Genomic DNA, 27,928 nt, shown 5'->3' with positions numbered 1-27,928 from the left:
GAAATTTGTATCGGTGAATCAGTGAGTCCCTAAATTATTTTAAACATAATATTTTAAAGACCGGGCTTATTATCATCTTCTCCACCCATCAGAGACTCCGGCGCTAAACACACATCGCAGAGTCAGAGCACACACACACACACACACACACCACTGCACTAGACAAAACACACACACACACACACCACTGCACTAGACAAAACACACTCACACACTAACATTCTGACCCCAGTGCTACACAAACACACTCACACACAGAGATCCTATCAATAGACACACACATGTGCACCTGGCCCATGCACCAGACACATGCACATGCCGCCAAAACCTACACACAAAGTTTTCAATGTGTCTGACATCACAGCTAGGAGAGTGAGAGACTGGGCAAAGGAGAGAGAAGCAAATCACAGCAACAGATCTAGTGAAAAGACATCTGACGCTACACATACACACCGATGCATATATAGACTCTGGAGCTAGACACACTAGACGCACACAGATTCTGACACTAGACAGACCCCAGTACTACACAAATACGCTCAGATGCCAAGCACGCGCTCAAACGCCAGACACGCACACCAACACTCAGAAACCAAAGCTAGACACACACCAACACACACACTCAGACACTAGAGATCCTAAATAAAGACGCAGAAGCTCAGCACTGAAATGAAAAGGTGAGTTAATTTCACACAGGCAACGTTTCGACGCGCAAGTCTTTCTCAAGCCTTAAAACATTAGTGCACACACTCAAATATTTATGCTAAACAAGTGATTAAGGGGTCGGACGCACACGATCTTACATAAAAATTTGAAGTGACAGGGCCAACTGACCAGTCTATATATAAAGTGCAAAGCCAGTCAATGCGTATAGATAAATAATTATATAAAAAGTCTGAATAAATATGAAAGTGAAGTGATAATAGATATTTGTAGTATATTTATCATGTCAAATAAACAGACTGATCTCGGGAGCTAAGCAAAGCTGTGCCTGGTTAGTACGTGGATGGGAGACTACTTGGAAATACCATACAAACCGTCATAGGCCTCATTATATAATCCGTTTAGTCTGACTCACAGCAGCAGCTCCTACTTACCAGCCCCTAACTGGGTTAATTTAGGGCCAGTTATGGTTAATGGGGTGTTTAGGTGCAGCTATGGTTAATAGGGTATTTAGGGGCAGTTAATAGGGCGTTTACGGTTAATTTAGGGGCATTTATGGTTAATGGGGTGGTTAGGGTTAATTTAGGAGCAGCTGCAGTTAATGGGGTGTTTGGGGTTAATTTGAGGCAGTTGTGGGTAATTGTGTGTTTAGGGTTCATTTAGGGGCTGTTGTGGTTGACAGGGTCTTTAGGGTTAATTTAGGGGATGCTGTGGTTAATGGGGTGTTTAGGGTTAATTAAGGGGCAGTTATGGTTAATGGGGTGTTTAGGGTTAATTTAGAGTAGTTGTTTTGATGGGGTATTTAGAGTTAATTTAGGGGTAGTTATGGTTTATGGGGTGTTTAGGGTTAATTTAGGGGCAGCTATGGTTAATGGGGTGTTTAGGGTTAATTTGAGGCAGTTGTGGTTAATGGTGTGTTTAGGGTTAATTTAGGGGGGGTTGTTTTGATGGGGTATTTAGAGTTAATTTAGGGGTAGTTATGGTTAATGGGGTGTTTAGGGTTAGTTTAATGATGAGGACTGAGGGTTAATTTGATTAATTTAATAAAGTTAACTTAAAGTGCAGTTAGATATAAAGGGGGGGCTAACTAAGGGGAATCTAAATCCTGGGGGCAGTGAAGATTAACCCAGTACTTTTTTATTAAAGTACGGTGTCGGTGTGATGCGAACGGGTCTGTGACTCTATGAGGGGACAATGAGATATCTGGGGGGGGTATAAGGCATATCTGGGGAGGACAGAGTGACATATCTGGGGGTACAAGGCATATGTGGGGAGGGAAGTGTGGCATGTCTGGGGAGGACGGAGTGGTGTATCAGGGTGTATAAGGCATAATATCTGGGGCCACAGTGGCATTTCTGGGGTAGAGTGGAGTGGCATATGTTGGGAGGGCAGCGTAGCATGTCTGGGGAGGATGGAGTGGTGTATAAGACTTATCAGGCACAGTGGCATATGTGGGGGTGGAGTGGCATATGTGGGAGGCAGCGTGGAGTGGCATATGTGGGAGGCAGCGTGGAGTGCCATATGTGGGAGGCAGCGTGGAGTGCCATATGTGGGAGGCAGCGTGGAGTGGCATATGTGGGAGGCAGCATGGCAAGCCTGGGCTCAAATGTGCATAAATTGGGGGGGAGATGGTTGGGAAATAAAGACAAGAAATGCATTTTATCAAAGTTTTTTTTTTTATTCTGCTGTTTGTATTAAACATCATTTGTTTATTAAATTATTTGAAATAAATGAAAAATTTACATTGGTTTTTAACAACAAAATAATCGGCCAACTAATAGATAAAGAAAATAATCGTTAGTTGCAGTCCTATCTCTTTTAGATTCGGTTTATTTCAGCTCAGCTGATGGTTATTCATTTATTATACGAAGTTGTTCCTGTAGGTTTATTTAATGCTTTTTTGAGATTATTAGAGATTAGGAAATATTTGACTGGTGCAGCTGCATTGACAGACTGATCTTTAATATTGTATATTATAAAGTTTAGGGCTGCAACTAACGATTTTCATCATAATCGATTAGTTGGCCGATTATTTTTTCAATTAATCGGATAAGAAAAACGAATATACATTTTAAATATTTCTTTAAAATAATTTAATAAACAAATGATGTTAAATACACACAGCAGAATAAAAAAAAAAACCTTTGATAAAATGCATTTCTTGTCTTTATTTCACAACCAGCCCCCCCCCCCCATTTATGCACATTTGCCACGCTGCCTCCCACATATACCATTTCACGCTGCCTCCCATATATACCACTCCACGCTGCCTCCCACATGTCACTGTGCCTGATACACCTTATACCCCGATATACCACTGCATCCTTCCCAGACATGCCACACTGCCCTCCCCACATATGCCACTCCACTCTACCCCCAGATATGCCACTGTGGCCCCAGATATGCCACTGTGGCCCCAGATATGCCTTATACACCCTGATACACCACTCCGTCCTCCCCAGACATGACACACTGCCCTCCCCACATATGCCTTATACCCCCAGATATGTCACTCTGTCCTCCTCAGATATGCCTTATACCCCCCTGATATCTCATAGTCCCCTCATAGAGTCAGAGACCTGTTCACAGCACACTGACACCATACTTTTATAAATAAGCACTGGGTTAATCTTCACGGCCCCCAGGATTTAGATTCCCCTTTATCTCTAACTGCACCTTAACTTAACTTTATTAAATGAATTAAATTAACCCTCAGTCCTCATAATTAAATTAACCCTAAACACCCCATTAACCATAACTACCCCTAAATTAACTCTAAATACCCCATCAAAACAACCATCCTAAATTAACCCTAAACACACCATTAACCACAACTGCCTCAAATTAACCCTAAACACCCCATTAACCATAGCTGCCCCTAAATTAACCCTAAACACCCCATTAACCATAACTGCCCTAAATTAACCCCCACCTCCCCTTTCAGTAGCCCAAATATTAATTTTATACTTACAGTTAGATGAGTGTCACAGCCATGTGGTTCTGGCCTTCTGGGAGAAGGAAGGGGACGGAGCCAGTTGTCACAGTGATTACAGGGAGGGACTGGTAAGTAGGAGCTGCTGCCCTAATAAAGTTACAATTTAGTTACAGTAATATCTTTAGATCATATAGTGTCTGTATTTGTACTACAGTGTTCATTTAAAACTTGCGTACACTTTTTTGATATAATAGATATATATTTGTAGTATATTTATCACTTCACTTTCATATTTATTCACTTTTTAGATAATGATATTTATATATACTCATTGACTGGCTTTGTACTTTATATATAGACTGGTCAGTTGGCACTGTCACTTTAAATTGTTATGTAGGATCGGGTGCATCAGACCCCTAAATCACTTGTTTTGCATAAATATTTGAGCGTGTGCACTAATGTTTCTAAAGCTTGAGAAAGACCTGCGTGTCAAAACATTGCCTGCGTGAAATAAACTCACCTTACAATTTGAGTGCTGAGCCTCTGCGTCTTTATTTTGGATGTATTGAAGGACTTGGTGGTACCCCGGCTCGTGCACCATCTCACTACTGAGTGCTGCCTTCCAACCTTTCTGTGTCCGACGCGAGAGACGCACACCAACACGCAGAAACTGTCACCAAACACACACACCAACACTCAGAAACTGTCACCAGAGACACACACACACACACCAACACACCAAAAAGTCTCACCACCTCTGATAGCACCTCTCACTTTTACGAGGATTTGGCTAAAATCAAAAGTGTAAGCCAACGGGTGTAATACCGCAAGAGTCTTTAATAACACAAAGATTTTATCTTAGAAAGCCCAGGCGCGCACTGACTCCGGAAGCCCAGACTGGTTAATGGGTAGTTTAGGGTTAATTTAGGTGCAGTTATGGTTGATGGGGTCTTAAGGGTTAATTTCATGCAGAGTGTTAATTGAATTAATTTAAACAGGTTAATTTAAGGTGTAGTTAGACTTAAAAAGGTGGGAAAATTAACAGGAATCTAACTGCTGGGGGCAGTGAAGATTAACCCTGTATTTATATTTAAAAGTGCCAGTGAGCTGTGAACCTATGAGGGCACTGTAGGATATCTGGGGGAATAAGGCATCCCAGGGGGCACAGTGGCATATCAAGGGGTATAAGGCATATGTGGGGAGGGCGGAGTGGCATATCTGGGAGGCAGTGTGGCAAGCCTGGGCTCAAATGTGCATAACGGGGGGGGGGCAGATTGGGAAATAAAAACAATAAATGCATTTTATCAAAGTTTTTTTTTTTTTATTCTACCGTTTGGTTTTAACATCCTGTTTATTAAATTATCTAAATAAACGAAAATTTTACTTGTTTTTTTAAATAGAATTAATCTATTAATCTAAAAACCTATCAGCCAACTAATCGATTATGAAAATAATCGTTAGCTGCAGCCCTAGTTCTGTACTTTGAGAACGTGCATCTGTTATACTAACGTTAATAGAATTATGGCTTCATGTAAGTTTTACCTGTTTTTATTAAAAGTTGTTCTTGTTTTACTACACAAATTGTGGTCTGACTGATCCATGAGTAGCAGAAGTGTGACTGGGGGGACTCGTCAGCACATAACAGGGGTACCCAGCCTTGTTACATGCACACAGACCATTACACTCACACATACATACACAGGCTACAGCGCTAGACACATAATGAATCCAGCGCTAGACACGCATACACACAAAGAGCCGGCCCTAAACAAATATACACACAATCTCCAGCGCTAGACATACACACAGACTTGCACACAACACCAACACACTCCGACACCAGACACACTCACACACCAACACGCAAAAACTGAAGCTAGACACACTGTTAGGGATATTAATGAGACAAATTAGGCAAAACCAATATTCTATCACATATGCAAAATAAAGGACGCTATCAATTATTGTAGGACCACATCCACAATATTAACCCCTTAATGACAAAGCCCGTACATGTACGGACTCAAAATGTATTGTTTTCTACAGGTTTTGGGACCGCCCATTTTCCTTAAAGGGTTAATACAAAGAGAAACCCTATATTTTATCTCTGATCCAAAATCCTTTCACATCACACCGAAAAATATAATTTAAATTAGATATTTTATCATTACCACGGTAATCATATATTTATCATAAAAACACAATTAAGAAATATCTATATTAGTCATGCAGTGCATAATATAAAACAGAAACATTATCTTTAACACATGTCAAAATTCATCTAATCCAAAATACAGTATATTAGCAATGAGTTATCAAATATGATTACTTCATGAATCTAACACACAAAATGCAATAGGTGAAAAAGCACATGGCATAAACATTTTAGCTTGATCAATTATCACCTTAAAAAAATGGCATTTATTATCAAACCCATTAATTACCACTCCACTCAGCAACCAGAACAATAAAAATCAGGGTGGTAACAAAAATATCTCTCTCTCTCTCTCTCTCTATTAGTCTTACTAATATGAAAATTAATATAATTTAATAATATCTAATGGATATTAGTGACTTTTTTAATAGATGCAAATAATGTCAAACTTCATCTACAGGTAAAAATACCTATTCATTATTGTCATTATAACGGGTTATAAGCTGCAGTCTCACAAGCCGTCATATACAATAACGCCATATACTATTTCACAGAAGAAGAGAAATCTATATTGAAGTCGACAAAATTCACCTCTATTCAGGATAATAAAACCATTAGATTTACCACCACTTGTTGCTCTGGTCCAACTGGTCCTTCAGATTCAGTGGAAAAAAGAAGAACTTTAGAAAAGTTACATATGTTACAAACTCAAAGTAATTCTGACAGTAAAATACGGTGCCAGGATCTTGTGATGTTCAAAAATTCATATTGTTTGGGGGAAATTTGTATCGGTGAATCAGTGAGTCCCTAAATTATTTAAAACATAATATTTTAAAGAGCGGGCTTATTGTCATATTCTCCAACCATTGACTGAAATTCTCCAAACATAACGGTGGGTTTTACCCATTATAATTTGGACCTCTTCTTATATTTGTACCGTTGTATTTCCTTCATTTACCTCTAATAGACGCTCCGGTCTAAGAAATGACTTGAAGGCCATTACATATACGTTGGAATGTATCTTCAGTCACCCGTATCTCTACATACCTCATACCTCATACCTCTACCTCAAGATAAGACTAATTAGTTAATATTTGCTGAAGCAGCTATATTCGTAAACACTTCTTTGTTCTCAATGATGAAGAGAACAAGGCAAAAAAATAAATTATGATTAAGAAAAACAAAATGGTTCTGACTCCATTTTATGTTCATATAAAATACACTAATTTTCAGGAATACCTGTTTTCCAGCCTAAAATATCTGACAACACACACCAACACACAGAAACCGATGCTACACACACACACCAGACATGGCCCATGCACCTGACAAACACTCACATACACGGCCCATGCGCCAGACACAGCCCATGTGCCAGGCCCAGCCCATGCGCCAGACACGCGCCCCCGGCCCATGCACCAGACACATGCCCCCGGCCCATGCGCCAGGCCCGGCCCATGCGCCAGACACAGCCCATGCGCCAGGCACGCACCCCCGGCCCATGCGCCAGGCACGCGCCCCCGACCCATGCGCCAGACACGCGCCCCCGACCCATGCGCCAGACACGCGCCCCCGACCCATGCGCCAGACACAGCCCATGTGCCAGACACGCGCCCCCGGCCCATGCGCCAGACACACCCATGTGCCAGACACGCGCCCCCGGCCCATGCGCCAGGCACAGCCCATGCGCCAGACACGCGCCCCCAGCCCATGCGCCAGGCACAGCCCATGCGCCGGACACGCGCCCCCGGCCCATGCGCCAGTCACGGCCCATGCACCAGACACGTGCCCCCGGCCCATGCGCCAGGCCCGGCCCATGCGCCAGACACGCGCCCCCAGCCCATGCGCCAGACACAGCCCATGCACCAGACACGCGCCCCTGGCCCATGCGCCAGACACGTGCCCCCGACCCATGCGCCAGACACGTGCCCCCGACCCATGCGCCAGACACGCGCCCCCGACCCATGCGCCAGACACAGCCCATGCGCCAGACACGCGCCCCCGGCCCATGCGCCAGTCACGGCCCATGCGCCAGTCACGCGCCCCCAGCCCATGCACCAGACACAGCCCATGCGCCAGGCACGCACCCCCAGCCCATGCGCCAGGCACGACCCATGCGCCAGGCACGCGCCCCCAGCCCATGCGCCAGTCACGGCTCATGCGCCGGACACGCGCCCCCGGCCCATGCGCCAGTCACGGCCCATGCGCCGGACACACGCCCCCGGCCCATGCGCCAGTCACGGCCCATGCGCCGGACACGCGCCCCCGGCCCATGCGCCAATCACGGCCCATGCGCCGGACACGCGCCCCCGGCCCATGCGCCAGTCACGGCCCATGCGCCGGACACGCGCCCCCGGCCCATGCGCCAGTCACGGCCCATGCGCCGGACACACGCCCCCGGCCCATGCGCCAGTCACGGCCCATGCGCCGGACACGCGCCCCCGGCCCATGCGCCAGTTACGGCCCATGCGCCGGACACGCGCCAGGCACGGCCCATGCGCCAGGCATGTGCCCCCGGCCCATGCGCCAGGCACAGCCCATGTGCACAGACTCCGTCACTAGACACACCCACAGACTCCGCCGTTAAACACACACTTACGTACACAGACTCTGGAGCCAGACTGTTATAAGGTTGCAGACATGATTCTGGAAATCCTTTGTAACTCTATTAACAGTTTAGAAGATTTGTAGCGGTAACATAGTAACCGTTAAGAAATCACCAGTTTCTGCTCCACCGGCGTCCTTCCAACCGTCACTCACTCTACACATCCTCACCCAACATCCTCACGTCACGTGACCTCTCAAAACCTTTTCCACGTGCCTGACATCACAGCTATGATAGAGATATATATAATGAGAGCAGCAAATCACACAGCACCAGAGCGCGCGAGAAGACATCCCACAGACTCCTGACGCCACACACACACAGAGACTCCAACGCCAGACACACACAGAGACTCCAACGCCAGACACACAGACACTCCAACGCCAGACACACAGACACACACACGCCCACAAACTAACTCCATGCAAGGAAAATAAGAAAAATACCCAAACAGGCTTAACCCCTTAAGGACCGGGCTCATTTTTCGTTTTGTACCCTGTGGGACCGAGGCTGTTTTGACACTTTTGTGGTGCTTGTGTTCAGCTGTAATTTTCTCCTCACCCATTTAGTGTACCCACATAAGTTATATATTGTTTTGTTCAGGACAAAATGGGCTTTCTTCAGATACCATTATTTTGATCGTATCATCTTATTTACTATAAAAAAAAACATGGTGAAAAATAAAAAACACATTTTATGACTTTTATTTGAAAAATCTTTTACTCACCTAAAAAAGCAAGTAAAAAAACTAGCTAAATAGATTCTACTACTTGACCTGAGTTTATAAATACCCAATGTTTTTATGTTTTTTTGTCAGTTATAGGGCAATAAGTACAAGCAGCGTTTTATGATTTCCAAATCTTTTTTAACAAATCTGGTCAGTCTGCCTCCATCTCCTCTTTGGAACATCTTTGAAGCCGGTTAACTCAATTTAACCCCCTCAAACCATATATTTTGGAAAACTAGACACCCCAGGGTATTCCAAATGCTGTTATTTTAACCCTTTCCATGCACAAATTATAGAAATACACTTTGTCAAACTTTGTAATAGTAATTTTTTTATTTATTTTTTATTTAGTGACATTACTGCATAATTATTTTTAAATGTTAGCACATTTTTCATTTTTTTTCAATTGTTTTTTAATTTTGTTTTGAATATTTTACTAATCACATAGTGATTAGAAAGCTGGGTTCCATTGACTTGCTTGGTTGAATGCAGTACCTGAATTCAACCTGCAAGTGGAGCCAGAGTTCTCTAGAGGGTCTGGAGACCGTCTAGCGAACTCTTTCATCTTTATTGTTTTTTTTTCCCGGGCCGACGCCATCTTGCTGATGGGGAAGAACACCGGCAGCTGCGGCCGCTCTCCGGAGCGGTCACAGCCCACCCAAAGGTAAGTGTTTGGTGTCGCTGGATGCCTCCTGATCGAGGCACTCCAGCGACACCGTTTAAGTTTAGGAGGCGATCGTTGCCGATCTCGCTCGGTAGGAAAAACGTAACGTAGTTTCTACCTGCTGCTATACGGCGCCCAAACCCAACATCCAAAAAGTCTCACCGGCCCCAGACTTGTAAAAAGAAAACAGACTGACATGCTAAAGAATATTAACCCTCTACCGGCCCCTAACGCTCCCACATGGCAGTACATCCTGCACTGCGCGTTTGTAGAAGACTCCATGATGCACTGGTAAAGCATTCTATGATGCTCTACGGAGACCACGTACCTTCCGTTCGTTAGCAGCAAAGCCTCGTCTTCCGGTATAAAACTAGCCAGGAGATCCGAGACCCTCCTTTTCTGCGTAAGTAAGATAGGAATTAGAAAAATGCATTTTATTAAATGGTCTCATCGCCATAGCTACCCACGGAAGAATCCCTTTTAAAACTATAACATCATAATGACATTCGGCGCGTCCAAAGCGTAGATTAAGGCGAATTACAACCGGCCCGTGTTCATTAGACCGCAGCACCACTGGTATATATTCCACTGCCAGGACTACCGATGGGCGACTATGAATTATGCTAATATTAGGCGCAGAAAAAACAGTAAGAACGCTTTGTTTTTGGCATAAACATATATGCATAGAAATAGGTATATTTAAGAATCACTCCTGGGTTTGAAAACACCACATATTTCATGGTATGACAGGTTTTTAAAAAAGAGACCCATCTAATAAAAAAATTTATTTAGAATTTCTTTTATTCTTTTTTACTTTAAATCTACGGATCTGCCAGCACAGACGCAAAGCTATAAATGCGATACTTTGGAGTATTTGTCATTAGTTTATTTTCCTTTGGAAAATTGGAGCAGGTAAGCAAAGCATGTTTGGCGAGTCTTATCTAATTATCAGTTTGCTTAACAAGCAGCTGAATCAGGGGGCGGCGTGAACGTTTGGGGTGCTTTGACGTTGCGGGGGGGCAGAGCGATACACAGCCATATAACGCGACGGAATCAATCCATATTTCTATATGGTATTCGCCGAGCATTCTCTCCTTAACATATCGGTCGTTATGAGTACTGCAGCAAAACCCGGAACCTGGATGTTTGCGGCTCTTGCGCTTTTTAGGTTGCGCTCCCCATTCTGTATACAGATAATGACCCCCCAGGCCGCTGCATTGTGTCATATACCCTGCTTTAGAATGGTTATAGCCGCCATTGTTCACAACCATTACATTTAGATGGCGCCCGCATTGTCCGTAGCGCTTCATTTTATCATATAGCTTCATACAAACGACATCATGACAGGGTCCCGATTTAACGCCACCTGTGTAAAATTAGCAAACCCGGCTTGTACCGGTGCCTGGCCTCCAGCACCCTCGCTTGCCCCAAGGTAGTGTTTGCGCCCTCACCTTCAGCACATTAAGCTGGCTCTTGTCATCTCCATCCCGTTTGAATGCCATCCTCGTTCACCCACATTCAATCCCACTTCCATAACCGACCACAGGGGCTCGTGGGAGGCGTAGTCTATCGGACGCTCTCCGTTGACACCCTTAAATACTCTCAGCATAGGGGCGTGACCCGGAGCATGTCGGGAAATGTAGTTTTCCAGGCTAGTTCGGCGCTGCAAAATCCCAGCAGTAGAACTACACGTCTCCATGCCGCCCCTGGCCTGCAGCTGTCGACACAGGCTTGGCGCAGATCGGAGCTGGGTGACTGGCTCAGAGTCGGAGCGCTGGACAAGTGACAACATGGTACTAGCCCGAGCCCCACCCCCCCCCCCTTCACCATGTAATCAGAGTAACTTCGTTTTTCTGGTTTTCACCTTTAATTCATTTTGTAGCATGGCAGGGATGAAATTGTTTATGGAAATACACGTATTTTATCTTTTTTAGTCACGTCAGAAGCTCTGAGATCTGGGTCCATGTACTCTAATTGTCACTGAAGGCCGTCCAGGCAACGACAGAGTTTAAAAACCTCAATATTACACCAACAGACTGAACAGGTCAAAGTCACTTTATTTACATCATTTAAGAACATCAGCTCTTTTATTCCACCCCACGGTTACCCCTCCTCCTTCCCTGTATAGTCAATTAGAAAGATGTCCTCATGTTACGAAAAGCGAGACGGGACGACACGATGGGTCGGACTTCACTCTCTCCAAAAGAAAAGAGAGGGGCATTAAGCCACGGCAGTGATAACTTCACTTCTAGAATATTCCTGGGGAAAGAGGCAGACAAGAGACACAAGAGAAATAGGGACGTGTCCCCAAAGTATGGGGGGGAACATGGCGTCACGTACGGCAGAAGGCAGAGAGTTACAAAACAGGACAGGATGATGCAAACGCTAAAAAACAGGCCTGGTGGAGGCCTCGAGAGGTCCGGGGCTTCCGATTCGCTGCATGGAGGACTCTTCACACTTTCTTCTGTTTGCGATCTGAAAAAAAAAACACAAAAGTAAAACAGATCAAACTGGCAAAGAGTATTCAGCATCTATCATCGCATAGACACAGCAGAAAGTCAGGGTCAACCAGGCCCCCTAACCTCCTCGCTGCTACCATTAGCGATCTTTGTGACATATTATTAAGGGGTTAATATCTAAGGAGCCTGAGGGCCACAGCTTGGTAAAGAAATACGGTGGAATATATGTCGTGTCACAGGTTACACTGTGCGTTATCAAGGGCCAAACCCGAGATAAAGAGTCCTTCAAAAGTGTAACTATACATTATACAGGGCCAGCCCAGTCCTTTGTGACCAAGGCATTTGCCAGGGCCGGTCTTTCGCAGGTCACCTCGTTGGGATAGTTCATTAATGGAGGAGTTTGGCTGTAATTAGCAGCATTGATATGCTTTGTTGAAGTTAATGCTCAGGACAAAATCAGCTTTAATAATTCTGCGTAGACAGCCTCCGGCTCGAACGTCTTCTTATTCATACAGAGACACTTACGCAATTCCAGATTCCTGGTGATGGCTGTGGATGCACGGGCCCTCGGGCCCTGCCGCATGAAGTGATACCCGAAGCGTATGATGGAAGGACAATTCTCCAGCATGGAGGCCATCTCCATCTCTACCGTATCTCCCAGGTTCTGGTGCTGAAGGAGCAGAAAAGTAACATTGTCTCTCCTACGCCTTTAAATAAATCAGAACACTCTACCGTGAAGATAAACGTGGGATAGGAGAGGCGCTTGGCTCATAGAGAGAGATCGCTACAGTTTGAGGACCACAACAGCAGCTGCTAGGAACTGACATCCAGAATTGAGACACACACAGCTAAAAACTCCATGCAGGTATGCAGATTCTCCTCGACCACTTCTGCTGGAAGGCAGAACCTCTCAGCGAAGAAATACTTTCATCACATGTAAGCCTCATACGCACTCATTGTAAAACCCATAGAGAGATCAGACCACTGGTTGCTGTCCAGAGGTGCCAGGCGCTGAACTCGTTTGCCTCACCTGGTTGTCCACCCGGAGCTCAGACAGCGTGCTGTTACTTCTCATGGCCTGGATTACAGACAACATCCCAGCGCTGGAGATAAAGTTGGACTCGATGTTCAGACTCTGCAAAGTTTTATTCTCCTTCAGCATTTCAGCCACCACCTGCGGACACAAAGTGACAGCCCGCGTAACGATAACCGCGATCTCTACAGAGGGCGCATCCTCCTCTTCCTACGGAATAAACTCCCCAAACACCACAAATAACAAGCGTACTGTATGTAATTCCTGCTCTGTATGTCTGTCCCGGGTATCTATAGATGACACCATCCCCGCGATGACCAAAAGGTCGAAAGCGGAAGGAACTTACATGGGCCACGGGGTCATTGCTCCGAGTAGCCACTAAACTCAGCTTCTTCACACGAGTGTTTGTTTTCATGGCTTCACAAATCTCCTTTAATGTAGGGATAGGAATGACCTGCAAGAAAACGATAGACAAAATGCTGCATTATATCAGATGGTGTGCTATACACACCGCGTACCAAGCACAACGAAACAAGGAGGCGTGACATCCAATATATGAAAATAAATGTATGACTCCATTTCAGCATGGGTTTACAAGGGATCGGTCCTGTCAAACTAACCTGATCAGCTTTTATGAGGAGGTGAGCTCAAGACTGGATCGGGGTGAATCGCTGGATGTCGTATATCTTGATTTTTCCAAAGCGTTTGATACAGTGCCACATAAAAGGCTGGTACATAAAATGAGAATGCTTGGGCTGGGGGAGAATGTGTGTATGTGGGTAAGTAACTGGCTCAGTGATAGTAAACAGAGGGTGGTTATTAATGGTACATACTCTGAGTGGGTGACTGTTACTAGTGGGGTACCACAGGGGTCAGTTTTGGGTCCTATTCTTTTTAATAGATTTATTAATGACCTTGTAGAGCAGGGGCGTCCAACATGCGGCCCGCGGGCCAAATACGGCCCGCGAGACCTCGAGGTGCGGCCCGCGTAAGATCGGCAGCCAGGGCAACCGATCTTACGCGAGCCGCACCTCAAGCCCTGCTACTTACTTGTGGGAGGGTCTTCTGGACTGCACACAGAGGAAGCGGAGTTCACGTGACATCCTACTTCCTCTGTGCTTTAGCAGAGAAGGCAGAGGGAGGCCGCGCCCCCTGCTGAAGTCTGTAAGCGGCATCGAGGAGCTGCCTTGCAGGTAAGGAGGTGGGGAGGGTGTTTCAATGAGTGTGTGTGATTGAGGGAATGAATCTGTGAATGAATGATTATATGAATAAATGAGTGTGTGTGTGATAACATGGATGTGTAAGTGCTGGAACCTAGGCATGATGGGACTGTGATTGCTGTTAGCAATCACACTCCTATCATGCCAAGTCAGCCAGTACATGCTGAAACCTGGCCAGCTGCCCCCCTTGTGTATTGATGCTGCCAGCAGTATGGGGTCTGCACTTACAGCCACCCTGTACCAGCATGTACTGGCTGACTTGGCATGATAGGAGTGTGATTGCTAACAGCAATCACAGTCCCATAATGCCTAGGTTCCAGTATTTACTGGATGGATGTGTAAGTGCTGGAACCTAGGCATGATGGGACTGTGACTACTGTTAGCAATCACACTCCTATCATGCCAAGTCAGCCAGTACATGCTGAAACCTAGCTAGCTGCCCCCCTTGTGTAGTGATGCTGCCAGCAGTATGGGGTCTGCACATCACTTACAGCCACCCTGTACCAGCATGTACTGGCTGACTTGGCATGATAGGAGTGTGATTGCTAACAGCAATCACAGCGAGCACAGTCCCATCATGCCTAGGTACCAGCATTTACTGGTTGCCTAGGTTGCCAGCATTTACTGGTTGCCAAGTCATATTGCTAATTTTGTCCAATTGTGTGTTACCTACTTTTATTAAAAATGTGAGTTTTTATTATTATTTTTAAAGGTGGGGGTCATTTTCGGTTTTGGCTAAGTGAACCCTGAATGTTTTGGTCCAGAATTTTCATTTTAGTTCATCCCTAGAATAAATCTAGGGAATCCTGAATTTGTAGTCGCAAAACTTTCTAGGCCCAGAAATCAGTGAGAGGAAGAGTAAAGGTTTTGTGTCATTTACTTTATTTTAATCTGCATATTTTATTAAAGGCCAAATTTTTTGTCACAGTGAAAAATGAGTGCGGCCCGCGCACGTATACAATTCTGATGAAGTGGCCCACTGCAGAAAAAACTTGGACACCCCTGTTGTAGAGGGATTGTATAGTAAAGTATCAATCTTTGCAGACGATACTAAGCTCTGTAACGTGGTTAACACAATAGAGGACAGTGCACGATTACAAATGGATCTGCATAGGTTGGAGGCGTGGGCTGGGATGTGGCAGATGAGGTTCAACACAGATAAATGTAAGGTTATGCACATGGGGAAGAAAAATCCAGGCTGGGACTATGTATTAAATGGGAAAACACTGGGGACGACTGACATGGAAAAGGACTTAGGAGTCTTGGTTAACAATAAATTTACCTTTAGCGACCAGTGTCAGGCAGCTGCTGCTAAGGCAAATAAAATCATGGGGTGCATCAAAAGGGGCATAGATGCCCACGACAAGGAAATAATTCTACCATTGTACAAGGCACTAGTCAGACCACACATGGAATACTGTGTACAGTACTGGGCACCAGTGTACAAGAAAGATATAGTGGAGCTGGAGAGGGTTCAAAGACAGGCAACCAGAGTAATAAGGGGAATGGGAGGACTACAATACCCAGAAAGATTATCAGAATTAGGGTTTTTTAGTTTGGAAAAAAGACAGCTTAGGGGGGACTTAACTATGTATAAATATATAAGGGGGCAGTACAGAGATCACTCCCAGGACCTATTTATACCCAGGACTGTATCTATAACAAGGGGACATCCTCTACGGCTGGAGGAAAGAAGGTTTCTACACCAGCACAGACGGGGGTTCTTTACAGTAAGAGCGGTGAGACTATGGAACTCTCTGCCAGAGGAAGTGGTAATGGTAAACTCAATAAAAGAGTTTAAAAGGAGGCAGGACGTGTTTCTTGAAAGCAATAAGATTACAAGTTATGGATATTACATTCATAGGTACAGAACGTTGATCAAGGGATTTATTCTGATTACCATATTTGGAGTCGGTAAGGAATTTTCCCCCTGGTATGGGGCAATTGGCATCTGCTTCATAAGGGTTTTTTGCCTTCCTCTGGATCAACACAGTAGGGACACAATATGTATATAGGTTGAACTTGATGAAATTTGGTCTTTTTTCAACCTTATGAACTATGTTACTATGTTACTATATACCATGAGCAGGGGCGACATACACACATACACACTGTATATACTATATAACATGGGAATAGTTGATATGTACATACACTGTACAACCTGGACACAGTATATAGGCGTGATATACCAGGATGGGTGCTGTGCTCTGTATAATATATGTACATGTGATTAAAAACACTGCATTTTTCACTGACTGCATAACATGAGATATGGAGATGTCATTTACACTGTATAACATGAGATACGGTTGTAATATACAATATGCGCATATTATTACATGACGAGGTGGAGTATGCACATACATATGTACAACAAGGTGAGAAGAAAGAGGAAGGGGTGCAAAATATGTACAGGATGGGAGATATACACTCTAACACATAGATGTGAGATACACGCAGTATAATATGAGAAGCTGTGATACACACACAGTTTAATACAAGAAGGTGTGGTATACACAGTGTATAATCTGTAGATGTTAAATACACACCTTATAATATGAGAAGGTGTGATATTTACTGTATAACATTGTTAGGTGATATATACAGTATATATATATATATATATATATATATATATATATATATATACTGTATGATACACTGAGGTGTGATATATATATAGCGGGGTTAGGATACAGATCCCCCGCAGCGGTGCAGGGGACCTGCATCCTACTGTCTGATACGCTCAGACAGCCTCCCCTGCCGGCACTTTCCACGGGGGGAGTACCGGCACCGGAGGTTGTCTAAGCGCATCGCATGGACGTTCACCGGCAGCGGCGATGCGCCGTTGCCAGTGAACGTCCGCACGATGCATTTTAACCCCCCCGACTTACCAGCGCAGACTCCCGGGTGTCTTGCAGGGCCGGCGGAAGACATCTACGCAATACGCGTATACAACTTCCGGTGCCGGCACTTCCGCTGAGTGCCGGCACGGGGAGTTGTATACACGATGTGCATAGATGTCCCCCTCCAGCCCCGTAAGACAACCGGGAGTCTGCTCTGGTAAGTCGGGGGGGGGGAGGACAGAGTGGCGCCATACCTCGGGGGGGGGGGACAGAGTGGCGGCATACCTCGGGGGGGGGGACAGAGTGGCAGCATATCTCGGGGGGGCAGAGTGGCAGCATATCTTGGGGGGGGAGAGGACAGAGTGGCAGCATATCTCGGGGGGGGGGACAGAGTGGCAGCATATCTCGGGGGGGGGAGAGGACACAGTGGCAGCATGTTTTTTGGTGCTTTTTTAAAGAAAAAAAAATTTTCTTTAAAAAAACACCAAACTTTTAGGCTGCAGCCTATATACGGGGGCGGCCTATATCCGAGCCAATAAGGTATTTTGTATAACACGACAACATGTGATATATAACATGTGCGGTACAGAAGATTATGGATTCATTCCTTTCTTAATCACCTTGATATTATTGAGATTAACTTCTTCCAGATCTGCAGCATTGCTTTTGATTTTTTGCAGGGTTTCCTCCACGTTCGTGGGGTTTGGAGGTTCATCGGGGACCGGTTTGTACGTATCCGGCTTAACCACACCTGGAGAAAATTATATATACATGCAGCAGTGAGATGTGCGTATATGTGTGTTATTTGCTCATTTAATACATGGCACCTTTCATCTGTGTCTGGGGTCTGTGTCTGCGGTTTATCTACAGACACCTACAATCCAGTTAGTACTGTACCGAATACCAAATCTTATGAGAAAGTGTTATATACATGCAGACTGGGGGAAGGAGATTTCAGAACACACTTTATTCCATGTTACGTCCTTCAGCTGCATACGACTGACCATCGTTCCTTCCCCCGTAGCACGGACACTTGGGATGGTGGGTGGCTGCCCCCATCTGGCGCACTCTCGGTTAAGATAATACTAATGAGCACACACTCACTTACTGTTGATGCCCTCCTTGTTTGTAATGATCCCAGTCGTTATGGCGTCATAGTACTGCTTGTTACTCATCAGAGTGTACATTCCCAGAATGGCTGGAAGAGAGCAATCAATATATTCAGAGAAGTCAGCTGTACAGCACCGGGCACTCCGAGAAACAAGCAGATAAAGCATATTACACATTCGCACCGTGCAATAGCCCACATTATGTCTGTGATACAGACAGGGAAGGGTTAACTATGGTTGGCTTTTAATAAAGGAATGATCTGCAGTTAACGTTTTGTCTAGTGGAACAGCAGCTTTAACGTGTCCGTCCTGGGTTTGCACTCGGGGTAAGCGGATACTCTCTGCCTCTCTGCGTCTCGCTGTTACTGAATATAGTAACTGAGCAGGAGGCAGCTGCTCCGCCAACTTCTGCTGAGTGCGGAGAATCAGACAGAGGGGCAGGAAACACCACGGGGGCCACGGACAGACAGACACGGCCCTCCAGCACCAAAAGGGGCAGAGAAAGGGCCACAGGAAATCTGGAGCATTATCTAACTGCCACAAGTTATTATAAAAATAACTTCAAAAGAAAGCACTAGATCCAGACAGTTTAACACTCTATTGATTATAGCAGAACATACATGCAGGGTAAGCGTGTATACACATGTTCTATGCCTGCAGTATGCATCTGTGGTATTCTCTTAGGGAGATGCCTGGCATGGCCCGGGAAATTTAGGCACCAGAAGAGGTGCTACACTTGTACAGCCCCGGGAAACATGGCGCTTCTGTCTGATAACAGTTTATCCGTCCTCTAATCCAGGTGAGACGTCTACCACCAGGAGACGGTGACAGACATCGCACCTGGATCAGAGCACGGACAGAGCCGAGGAAGCCTCAGGACACACAGGGGTCCAGAGCCCCACAAGTTATCAAGTGGTACCTGCAATGTCGCACATCTCTGCGTCAGTGGCGTTGGCAAGCGCCTCCTCCAGCTCCGGCTCCAGCGTGATCTGCTCCTCTTTTGGGATCTCTCGCTTTCCCTGCTTTGGGATAAATGGCTTCCCTGTACAGAGAATAAAATTATGTTACTATCACAATACTAAGACCCGTGCCCCCCTGTGTACTAATCACTGCCTCTATATACTGCCCCATACACTAAACACTGCCTCTATATATATTTCCCCATACACTAATCACTGCCTCTATTTACTTCCCCATACACTAATCACTGCCTCTATATACTGTCCCATACACTAATCACTGCCTCTATATACTGCCCCATACACTAATCACTGCCTGTGTATACTGCCCCACACACTAATCACTGCCTGTATATACTGCCCCACACACTAATCACTGCCTGTATATACTGCCCCACACACTAATCACTGCCTGTGTATACTGCCCCATACACTAATCACTGCCTCTATATACTGCCCCATACACTAATCACTGCCTGTGTATACTGCCCCATACACTAATCACTGCCTCTATATACTGCCCCATACACTAATCACTGCCTCTATATACTTCCCCATACGCTAATCACTGCCTCTATATACTGCCCCATACACTAATCACTGCCTCTATATACTGCCCCATACACTAATCACTGCCTGTGTATACTTCCCCATACACTAATCACTGCCTCTATATACTTCCCCATACACTAATCACTGCCTCTATATACTGCCCCATACACTAATCACTGCCTGTGTATACTGCCCCATACACTAAACACTGCCTCTATATACTGCCCCACACACTAATCACTGCCTGTGTATACTGCCCCACACACTAATCACTGGCTGTGTATACTGCCCCACACACTAATCACTGCCTGTGTATACTGCCCCATACACTAATCACTGCCTCTATATACTGCCCCACACACTAATCAATGCCTCTATATACTGCCCCATACACTAATCACTGCCTCTATATACTGCCCCATACAATAATCACTGCCCGTGTATACTGCCCCATACACTAATCACTGCCTCTATATACTGCCCCATACACTAATCACTGCCTCTATATACTGCCCTATACACTAATCACTGCCTCTATATACTTCCCCATACGCTAATCACTGCCTCTATATACTGCCCCATACACTAATCACTGCCTATATATACTGCCCCATACACTAATCACTGCCTCTATATACTTCCCCATACACTAATCACTGCCTCTATATACTGCCCTATACACTAATCACTGCCTCTATATACTGCCCCATACACGAATCCCTGCCTCTATATACTGCCCCACACACTAATCACTGCCTGTGTATACTGCCTCATACACTAATCACTGCCTGTGTATACTGCCACATACACTAAACACTATCTCTATATACTGCCCCACACACTAATCACTGCCTCTATATACTAATCACTGCCTCTATATATTGCCCCATACACTAATCACTGCCTGTGTATACTGCCCCATACACTAATCACTGCCTCTATATATACTGACCCATACACTAATCACTGCCTCTATATACTGCCCTATACACTAATCACTGCCTCTATATACTTCCCCATACACTAATCACTGCCTCTTTATACTGCCCCCTACACTAATCACTGCCTCTATATACTGCCCCATACACTAATCACTGCCTCTATATATTTCCCCATACACTAATCACTGCCTTTATATACTTCCCCATACACTAATCATTGCCTCTATATACTGCCTCATACACTATTCACTGCCTCTATATACTGCCCCATACACTTATCACTGCCTCTATATACATCCCCATACACTAATCACTGCCTCTATATACTGCCTCATACACTAATCACTGCCGCTGTATACTGCCCTATACACTAATCACTGCCACTATATACATCCCCATACACTAATCACTGCCTCTATATACTGCCCTATACACTGATCACTGCCTCTATCTACTGCCCTATACACTAATCACTGCCTCTATATACTTCCCCATACACTAATCACTGCCTCTATATACTGTCCCATACACTAATCACTGCCTCTATATACTGCCCTATAGTTATACGCTAATCACTGCCTCTATATACTGCCCTATACACTAATCACTGCCTCTATATACTTCCCCATACACTAATCACTGCCTCTATATACTTCCCCATACACTAATCGCTGCCTCTATATACTGCCCCATACACTAATCACTGTCTCTATATACTGCCCCATACACTATTCACTGCCTCTATATACATCCCCATACACTAATCACTGCATCTATATACTGCTTCATACACTAATCACTGCCTCTATATACTGCCCTATAATTATACGCTAATCACTGCCTCTATATACTGCCCTATACACTAATCACTGCCTCTATATACTTCCCCATACGCTAATCACTGCCTCTATATACTGCCCTATACACTAATCACTGCCTCTATATACTTCCCCATACACTAATCACTGCCTGTGTATACTGCCCCATACACTAATCACTGCCTCTATATACTTCCCCATACGCTAATCACTGCCTCTATATACTGCCCTATACACTAATCACTGCCTCTATATACTTCCCCATACACTAATCGCTGCCTCTATATACTGCCCCATACACTAATCACTGTCTCTATATACTGCCCCATACACTATTCACTGCCTCTATATACATCCCCATACACTAATCACTGCATCTATATACTGCTTCATACACTAATCACTGCCGCTGTATACTGCCCTATACACTAATCACTGCCACTATATACATCCCCATACACTAATCACTGCCTCTATATACTTCCCCATACACTAATCACTGTCTCTATATACATCCCCATATACTAAATCACTGCATCTATATACTGCCTCATACACTAATCACTGCCTGTATATACTTCCCCATACACTAATCACTGTCTCTATATACTGCCCCATACACTATTCACTGCCTCTATATACTGCCCCATACACTATTCACTGCCTCTATATACTGCCCCATACACTAATCACTGCCTCTTTATACATCCCCATACACTAATCACTGCTGGTATATATTGACCCATACACTAATCACTGCCCTGTACCCTAATCCAATAGACTAATAGATTTCTGTATTAAAAGGTCTACAGACAGAAGCTGAGTCACCTTTCTTCTCTCCGGTGAATGGTACGAGGTCCTCTCTCTCCTTGAACTCAATGGCCTCCTTCTCCAGGTGCTGTAATAAAGCATCTCTGTCTAGGGGCCCGGTAGGGCTTTTCTTGGTTTGGTCTTTCTGCCGAAGCCCAGCTGGAAGGAGGATGTTCTGAGACAAGAAGGGAGACAAGAGCCCTGGGTAAAAACCGGCCAGAGAGAAGATCTTCCACCCCAGCGCTCATATATAACCACTGCTACAGCAGTCACTTTTTATATCTCACGGCTTTTTATGCCACCAATACTCCAGCTGCTGTAAGTTCTCTCATTCAAACTCCTGTACGGCTGAAACAAAATAACGTGTAAAACATAATCTGATGACATCACAGTATTCAGAATACTGACACAAAGAGATGGAAGACCCTGTACAACACGGTGATCTCTCAGCTCCTGTTATGGAAGCTTTAATGACCTCAGAGGTCTCTTCTTCAGATGGCAATTAGAAGAGACTTCTGGGATCCTGAAAGCTTAAGTACGTTAAATGTTTCTCTGCTTGCCCAATAAAAACAACTTCATTCAAAGACTTCATCTTCTCTGAGCTCACATGGCTATATCCTTTCTGCTTTCTGAAGGAGTCATACATCGGCGACGGCTCAAAGCCAGGAGAATAGCTTTGGGACCTTATCGCGATGTCTCTCTACAGGCAATGCTTCCCCGTAATCAGAAATAGCGCAGAACAGATATTTTACACACGTAGTTTTGGCCATTCTGACATTTTAGTCTGGCAATGCCACAGGACGTGCTACATAGATGTGAATCGGGTGACTTAGCTTTACACGTGGGGGATAGGAGGGCCTGTACCTCTGGGTCCATCTCTTGTAGCTCCAAATCCAGCTGAGCCAACTCTTCCACCGACATTCCCCGCATGATCGCATCTTCGTCAATGTCCCTGTACTTCTCCAACTCCTTCTGGTAAGACATGGTGGTCATGGTGGCAGCCTGGAGCTCCTGTTGGAGGAGAAGACCAATGTGGTTCCCGTCATTAAACGACACAGACAGGCATGGGGAGTGTAAAGTTTGTTCAGGAAGGAGACAGATTTCTACGTGACCGCTAATTTACCTAAAACACGCTCCCAGGTAATAGACATCAGAGGCAACATCACCACCAGACTGTAAGCTCCTTGGGACGAGGTCTCCCCACAACAACCTACTAGTTCATTCTCTTCAAAGTCCTAACACTTCCCTACATGCAATCTCTTGGAGCTCCGTTGACGTGTAACAGAATGTAAATACATACGTGCACGCGCCAATATTTGTCCCGATCATACGGCACAGAATTCTTACGGAGCGGATGAAAGCTTCCACGTCCACCTCTGTGATCTACTGGCCTTCTGTCTGCGTCACAGGTGTTATAACTGACACCGGCAGCCGGTCACCCCCCAGGGTCACATTTAGAAGCCGGCCTTTACCCTTTCACTGCCAGCTGGACCATCAACACAGTAACAATTCCTCCCCATAACGTGCCGTCATCTTTCCGCAGCTCATCAGCCATGTCTTTAAACCATCTGTGTGCCCAGGGGGCATCTTCTCCCTCACCTCGTGTCACACAACCAATATGCAGATAATTCAAGGCCGAAAATAATTCTATAGCCTGATAAACGGTATGGGCTGCTGTTATAACTAAAACATGGCCTGAGAAGAGAAGTGATGTCACAAACAGTATATACATAGAACCCGTAGCATTACAATTTGGTAGAACTTCCACCACCTGTACTCTTTAAGCATCTTATTCTCGGTCTGTTCAAAATGCAGAATATACCCATAAATTCTGGGGTATCTCACAATACAAACCCCCCACACATTCATCACCCGGTGGCCTGGTTGCTATGCACGTCTTGATACTACAGATATTACCGCTGGCATCCATGGTCACATCCGATGATCTAAAGCTTTTGCCCTGCCCAAATCTAAAGCACGAAGACACACTCGGGAAGACAAGGGTTAATTCACGGCACATAACATGCTGACTCAGCACAAGCTAAGAGATCGGTATCTAAACCGTCCGCGGACAGAGCCAAGGGCCAATGCATCTGTAACGTCACAGACACATCACGCTTCCAATATTTCCGTGTGTTCCAGAACACAGTTACGCCGAAGTCCTGCCTAATCATTCCGAAAGCTTACGACAGGTCGCGTGTTTGTGTCTGATAAGGGATCGAACAGCAGCCGATGAACTGGAATATAAAGAGTCATGAAAAATGGAAACTTGGTCTCACCCTGCTTCGTATAAAAGTACCTGCAGAAAAGGCCTCTTAAAGTCTAATGATTTACCCCAAGATACTGCGCTGTATGGCTATATAAAAGTCATATTCCTATACATGGAGCGGTATGACTTCATAGAGTAAAATAAAACCTGCTACGGAGAGTTTAACGAGATGGGACAATCCAGGTTAAGTCCCGGGAAAGCTCCGCGGGATATTGGTGGACCCCCAGCTTCTGATCCTAACGTTAGGAGTTAACGGCAAGGAGTCTTTAGTAACAGTTATTTTGGGTGCTGTCCACAGAGTCACCCTCTTGGGTATACATTTGGCTGTATGGATTTACAACACACAACTTGTTGTGGATGGAGGGTGGGGGTTGAGCGGATGCCCAGGGAGGGGGGTGGCGGTATAAGGTGTCGGGTTGATGCAGCAGCAGCAGCTGTCAATCAAAGCCGGCAGCTAGAGAAGGACAGAGGTCTGCTTTTAATGCGCTCAGCAAAATCTGCAGAGGGAACGCCACTCACCCGGCTTCTTGCAAGAATGTTTTTCAAGCCATTTCAAGAAATCATTACACGAGTCGCTACTTTACATTTATGTTTCTTCTTTCAGATATGTACTGGCAAACACACATTAGCACCCATTAATTAACCATACCGGACTTAGATGGAGCAATAACCTGATGCGTTCCGCTATCTCTGAATTCACGCACGACGACATCTTATATTCCAGCACTCCGTAAGAACAAGACACAAAGATGGCAACCTGCTGAATTCCGACACCGTGCAGGTTCCGGGGGCCACTCACCAACCTTAACCAAAAGCGGCTATGTAACCCGACGCATTCTGCCACGCCACAAGCCCCAGACACAGCATCTGCCGCTTTCCACAACACGAAGACTTCACTGTAAACATGGACACGAGAATAAGAAATAGTAATGGCAGCAAAGAATGGCTCATATAAAACAAGCAAGGAAACCTACAATATTCTGGCAGATCAATCCCCATAGCCCTAGAAATCAGTCGCTGGTCTCACCTCAGATTCAGGAGCCATATGCCTCTCCAACGCATGTTTTATTTCCCTCTACCACTTCTGCTGGGATGCTGGTCCACAACTATGACTAGTGTTGGTAATTATGACCTGTCTTGCAACACACATTTAAAGGGGCATCTCCAAGAACACCCGGTGCTTTTGTCATGTATGCGGTCATGTCTTTAGTCTGTGACCCAACTTGAAAGCAGAGTGGTTCAAACACAAAAGGGGAGAGTGAACGGCGGCTCATGGGAAGGCGAAACGGTCATCTTTTGAAATACAATCAAACCCTGGACGTGCCAAAGAGAGAGTTAGAGATTATCCCGTTAACTCCGCACCGCTGCCCTCTGCAAACACCCATTCGCTCCAGAAACGAATACCTACATCAGTCTTCATTCTATGTTCACCGGGATGAGTTGTACCGGGATACCGTTACACGGGAAGCCTGCGGAAAACTCATTAAAAGTCATTTGAAATTCTTTTCCAAATCAGAAAGTCATACGAGACCCAACACGTCTACACAAAACTTTGGGTCCGCCAAAAGACAATGCCTTCAGATCTAAGCAGATATGGTCACTATCTACAGTTACCAATATATATATAATATAATTCCATAGAAACCTACACCGGAAATACTGCACAAGACTTAAGAAAAGAGCAATTATTATGTAACTGTTCCATACATTTGGACCTTTGTTACCTAATCTTTGAGCCAACAAAAGCTTTCCCATAATGCATCTGACCTCGTTGTGGCGGTGTATGATTTTAAATCTTTATAAGATGTTTCATAACTGGTGCCGGAATCAGGACACGGTGTAAAGAGGTGCCGGAGATCACAGAAAGTGAGGGAAAGCGGTTATTTATCGTGACATCTTACTGCGTGGATCGGTGTTCCGCAGTTTGTGTCACAAGTAATTATGTGAGAATACCAACAGTTTCACATAAAGTGCCACGTGGCTAAGGACAGGCATTAGTAAACAAACAACGTTCTATGTTGCTGGCAATTAAATTCTAAGGTAATAATTGGGGGGGGGCGGAAATCTTATTTATGTGAAATAAAACAAGCGATCCTGAACCGTAACCGCTGGCCTCCCGGCGTAACATATTACAGTAACACTAACACAGAGATGAACCGGTAGATTTAGAACTGCTGTTCCAGGGGGATTCCTAAATGCCCAGGTCCTCGTTTCAGGATTTGCACCCAATAACAAGTCCCTAAACGCAGGCAAACGGAAGCCAAACCCAAATAATATTCAGTCTCAAAACTCCTGTTAACCTGCCCATGGCTTATCTATAGACCCCTGTTGCTGTACATACGATATACTATACGGCGCACTATATATATCGCTGAGCCGGCTTCCGTGATTTCGGAGACACAATATGTTTACTGAGCGGTCCGTGAGCCCAATATTCCTGGCATCGGACTATTCTTCTCTCGATCTCTTGCTACCAACGAGCAACCTTATGATTCCATAAATTTCTATTATCAGCGCAAAACAAGACGACTCAAAAGCTTAGCCCAACGTGCCAATGCGTGGGTTAACCCTGTATATGCCACAGGCAGACAGGAAGATATTTTAGAAAATAAAACAAATAAAACACAACCTAATTGATTTAACATTCAGCGTTAAACGCAATCAGCGTTATGATCCGCAGACAACGCCAAACCCAGAGCCCGTCATAATTATACTTTAGGGGTTCAAAAAGCAATCGTTGGCGAGATGTATGCTTACCTTGTGAGTTCCCTGCCTGCAGTGTGAGGGTCAGGCTAAACTGGGCAGAGGGATTCTGCAAGGAGGGGGTGTAACCCAGCGTTGGATTTGCCTCCGGCTCCTACACCCGTCACCCTCGCAGGGGCAGCCACCTAGCGGTCAGCCACCAGAACTGCAGGAAGGACAAATCCTTAACAGTGATTAATCGCCCCAAAAGAATTACAGCAAGCACCTCCAAATCTCAATCCACACGCAGTGATTTTTTTCTTATTTTTTGGTTTTTTAAGAGTGTAGCGGTTTTGAAGGACCTTTTAATAATGCCTGTGCACTTAGATTAACAATTCTCTCTCCTAGGAAAACAATTCCTAACATACAAGAGAAAAAAATATGTCTGCCATCAACGTTAGAATGACAAAGTCCCCAA

The 27,928-nt window shown here is 45.1% G+C and overlaps 2 protein-coding genes across 4 annotated transcripts in view; both read right to left on the bottom strand.

The window, feature by feature from the left end:
- The window catches only part of SCNM1 (sodium channel modifier 1), a 64,225-nt gene extending 52,905 nt beyond the window's left edge, over positions 1-11,320 (bottom strand). The window contains exons 1-2 of the mRNA XM_053475000.1: positions 11,201-11,320; positions 10,078-10,148 (exon numbers count right to left, since the gene is read on the bottom strand). Coding sequence (XP_053330975.1) covers positions 10,078-10,148; positions 11,201-11,251 — 122 coding nt within the window. The 5' untranslated portion in view covers positions 11,252-11,320. The remainder of the gene's footprint in view (positions 1-10,077; positions 10,149-11,200) is intronic.
- A 466-nt stretch (positions 11,321-11,786) lies between these two features.
- On the bottom strand, positions 11,787-27,660 carry TMOD4 (tropomodulin 4). Of its 3 annotated transcripts, none has more exons than XM_053474645.1 (10): positions 27,526-27,660; positions 23,364-23,510; positions 22,518-22,674; positions 19,339-19,461; positions 18,419-18,508; positions 17,931-18,061; positions 13,588-13,695; positions 13,239-13,382; positions 12,734-12,878; positions 11,787-12,224 (listed from the first exon to the last, which is right to left on the bottom strand). In XM_053474645.1, exons 2-10 carry the CDS (start codon positions 23,490-23,492, stop codon positions 12,202-12,204), a joined length of 1,050 nt encoding a protein of 349 aa, XP_053330620.1. In that variant the 5' UTR covers positions 23,493-23,510; positions 27,526-27,660; the 3' UTR covers positions 11,787-12,201. The 3 variants fall into 3 exon arrangements, with proteins under 3 accessions (XP_053330620.1, XP_053330618.1, XP_053330617.1); XM_053474643.1 differs by lacking the exon at positions 27,526-27,660 and adding an exon at positions 26,177-26,203; XM_053474642.1 differs by lacking the exon at positions 27,526-27,660 and adding an exon at positions 23,972-24,034.
- Between the last annotated feature and the right edge of the window lie 268 nt (positions 27,661-27,928).

The sequence above is a fragment of the Spea bombifrons genome, chromosome 9, assembly GCF_027358695.1.
Source record: "Spea bombifrons isolate aSpeBom1 chromosome 9, aSpeBom1.2.pri, whole genome shotgun sequence".
NCBI lineage: Eukaryota > Metazoa > Chordata > Amphibia > Anura > Pelobatidae > Spea > Spea bombifrons.
Note: the sequence above shows the minus strand (reverse complement) of the source record. Positions and strands in the feature narration are given on the sequence as shown.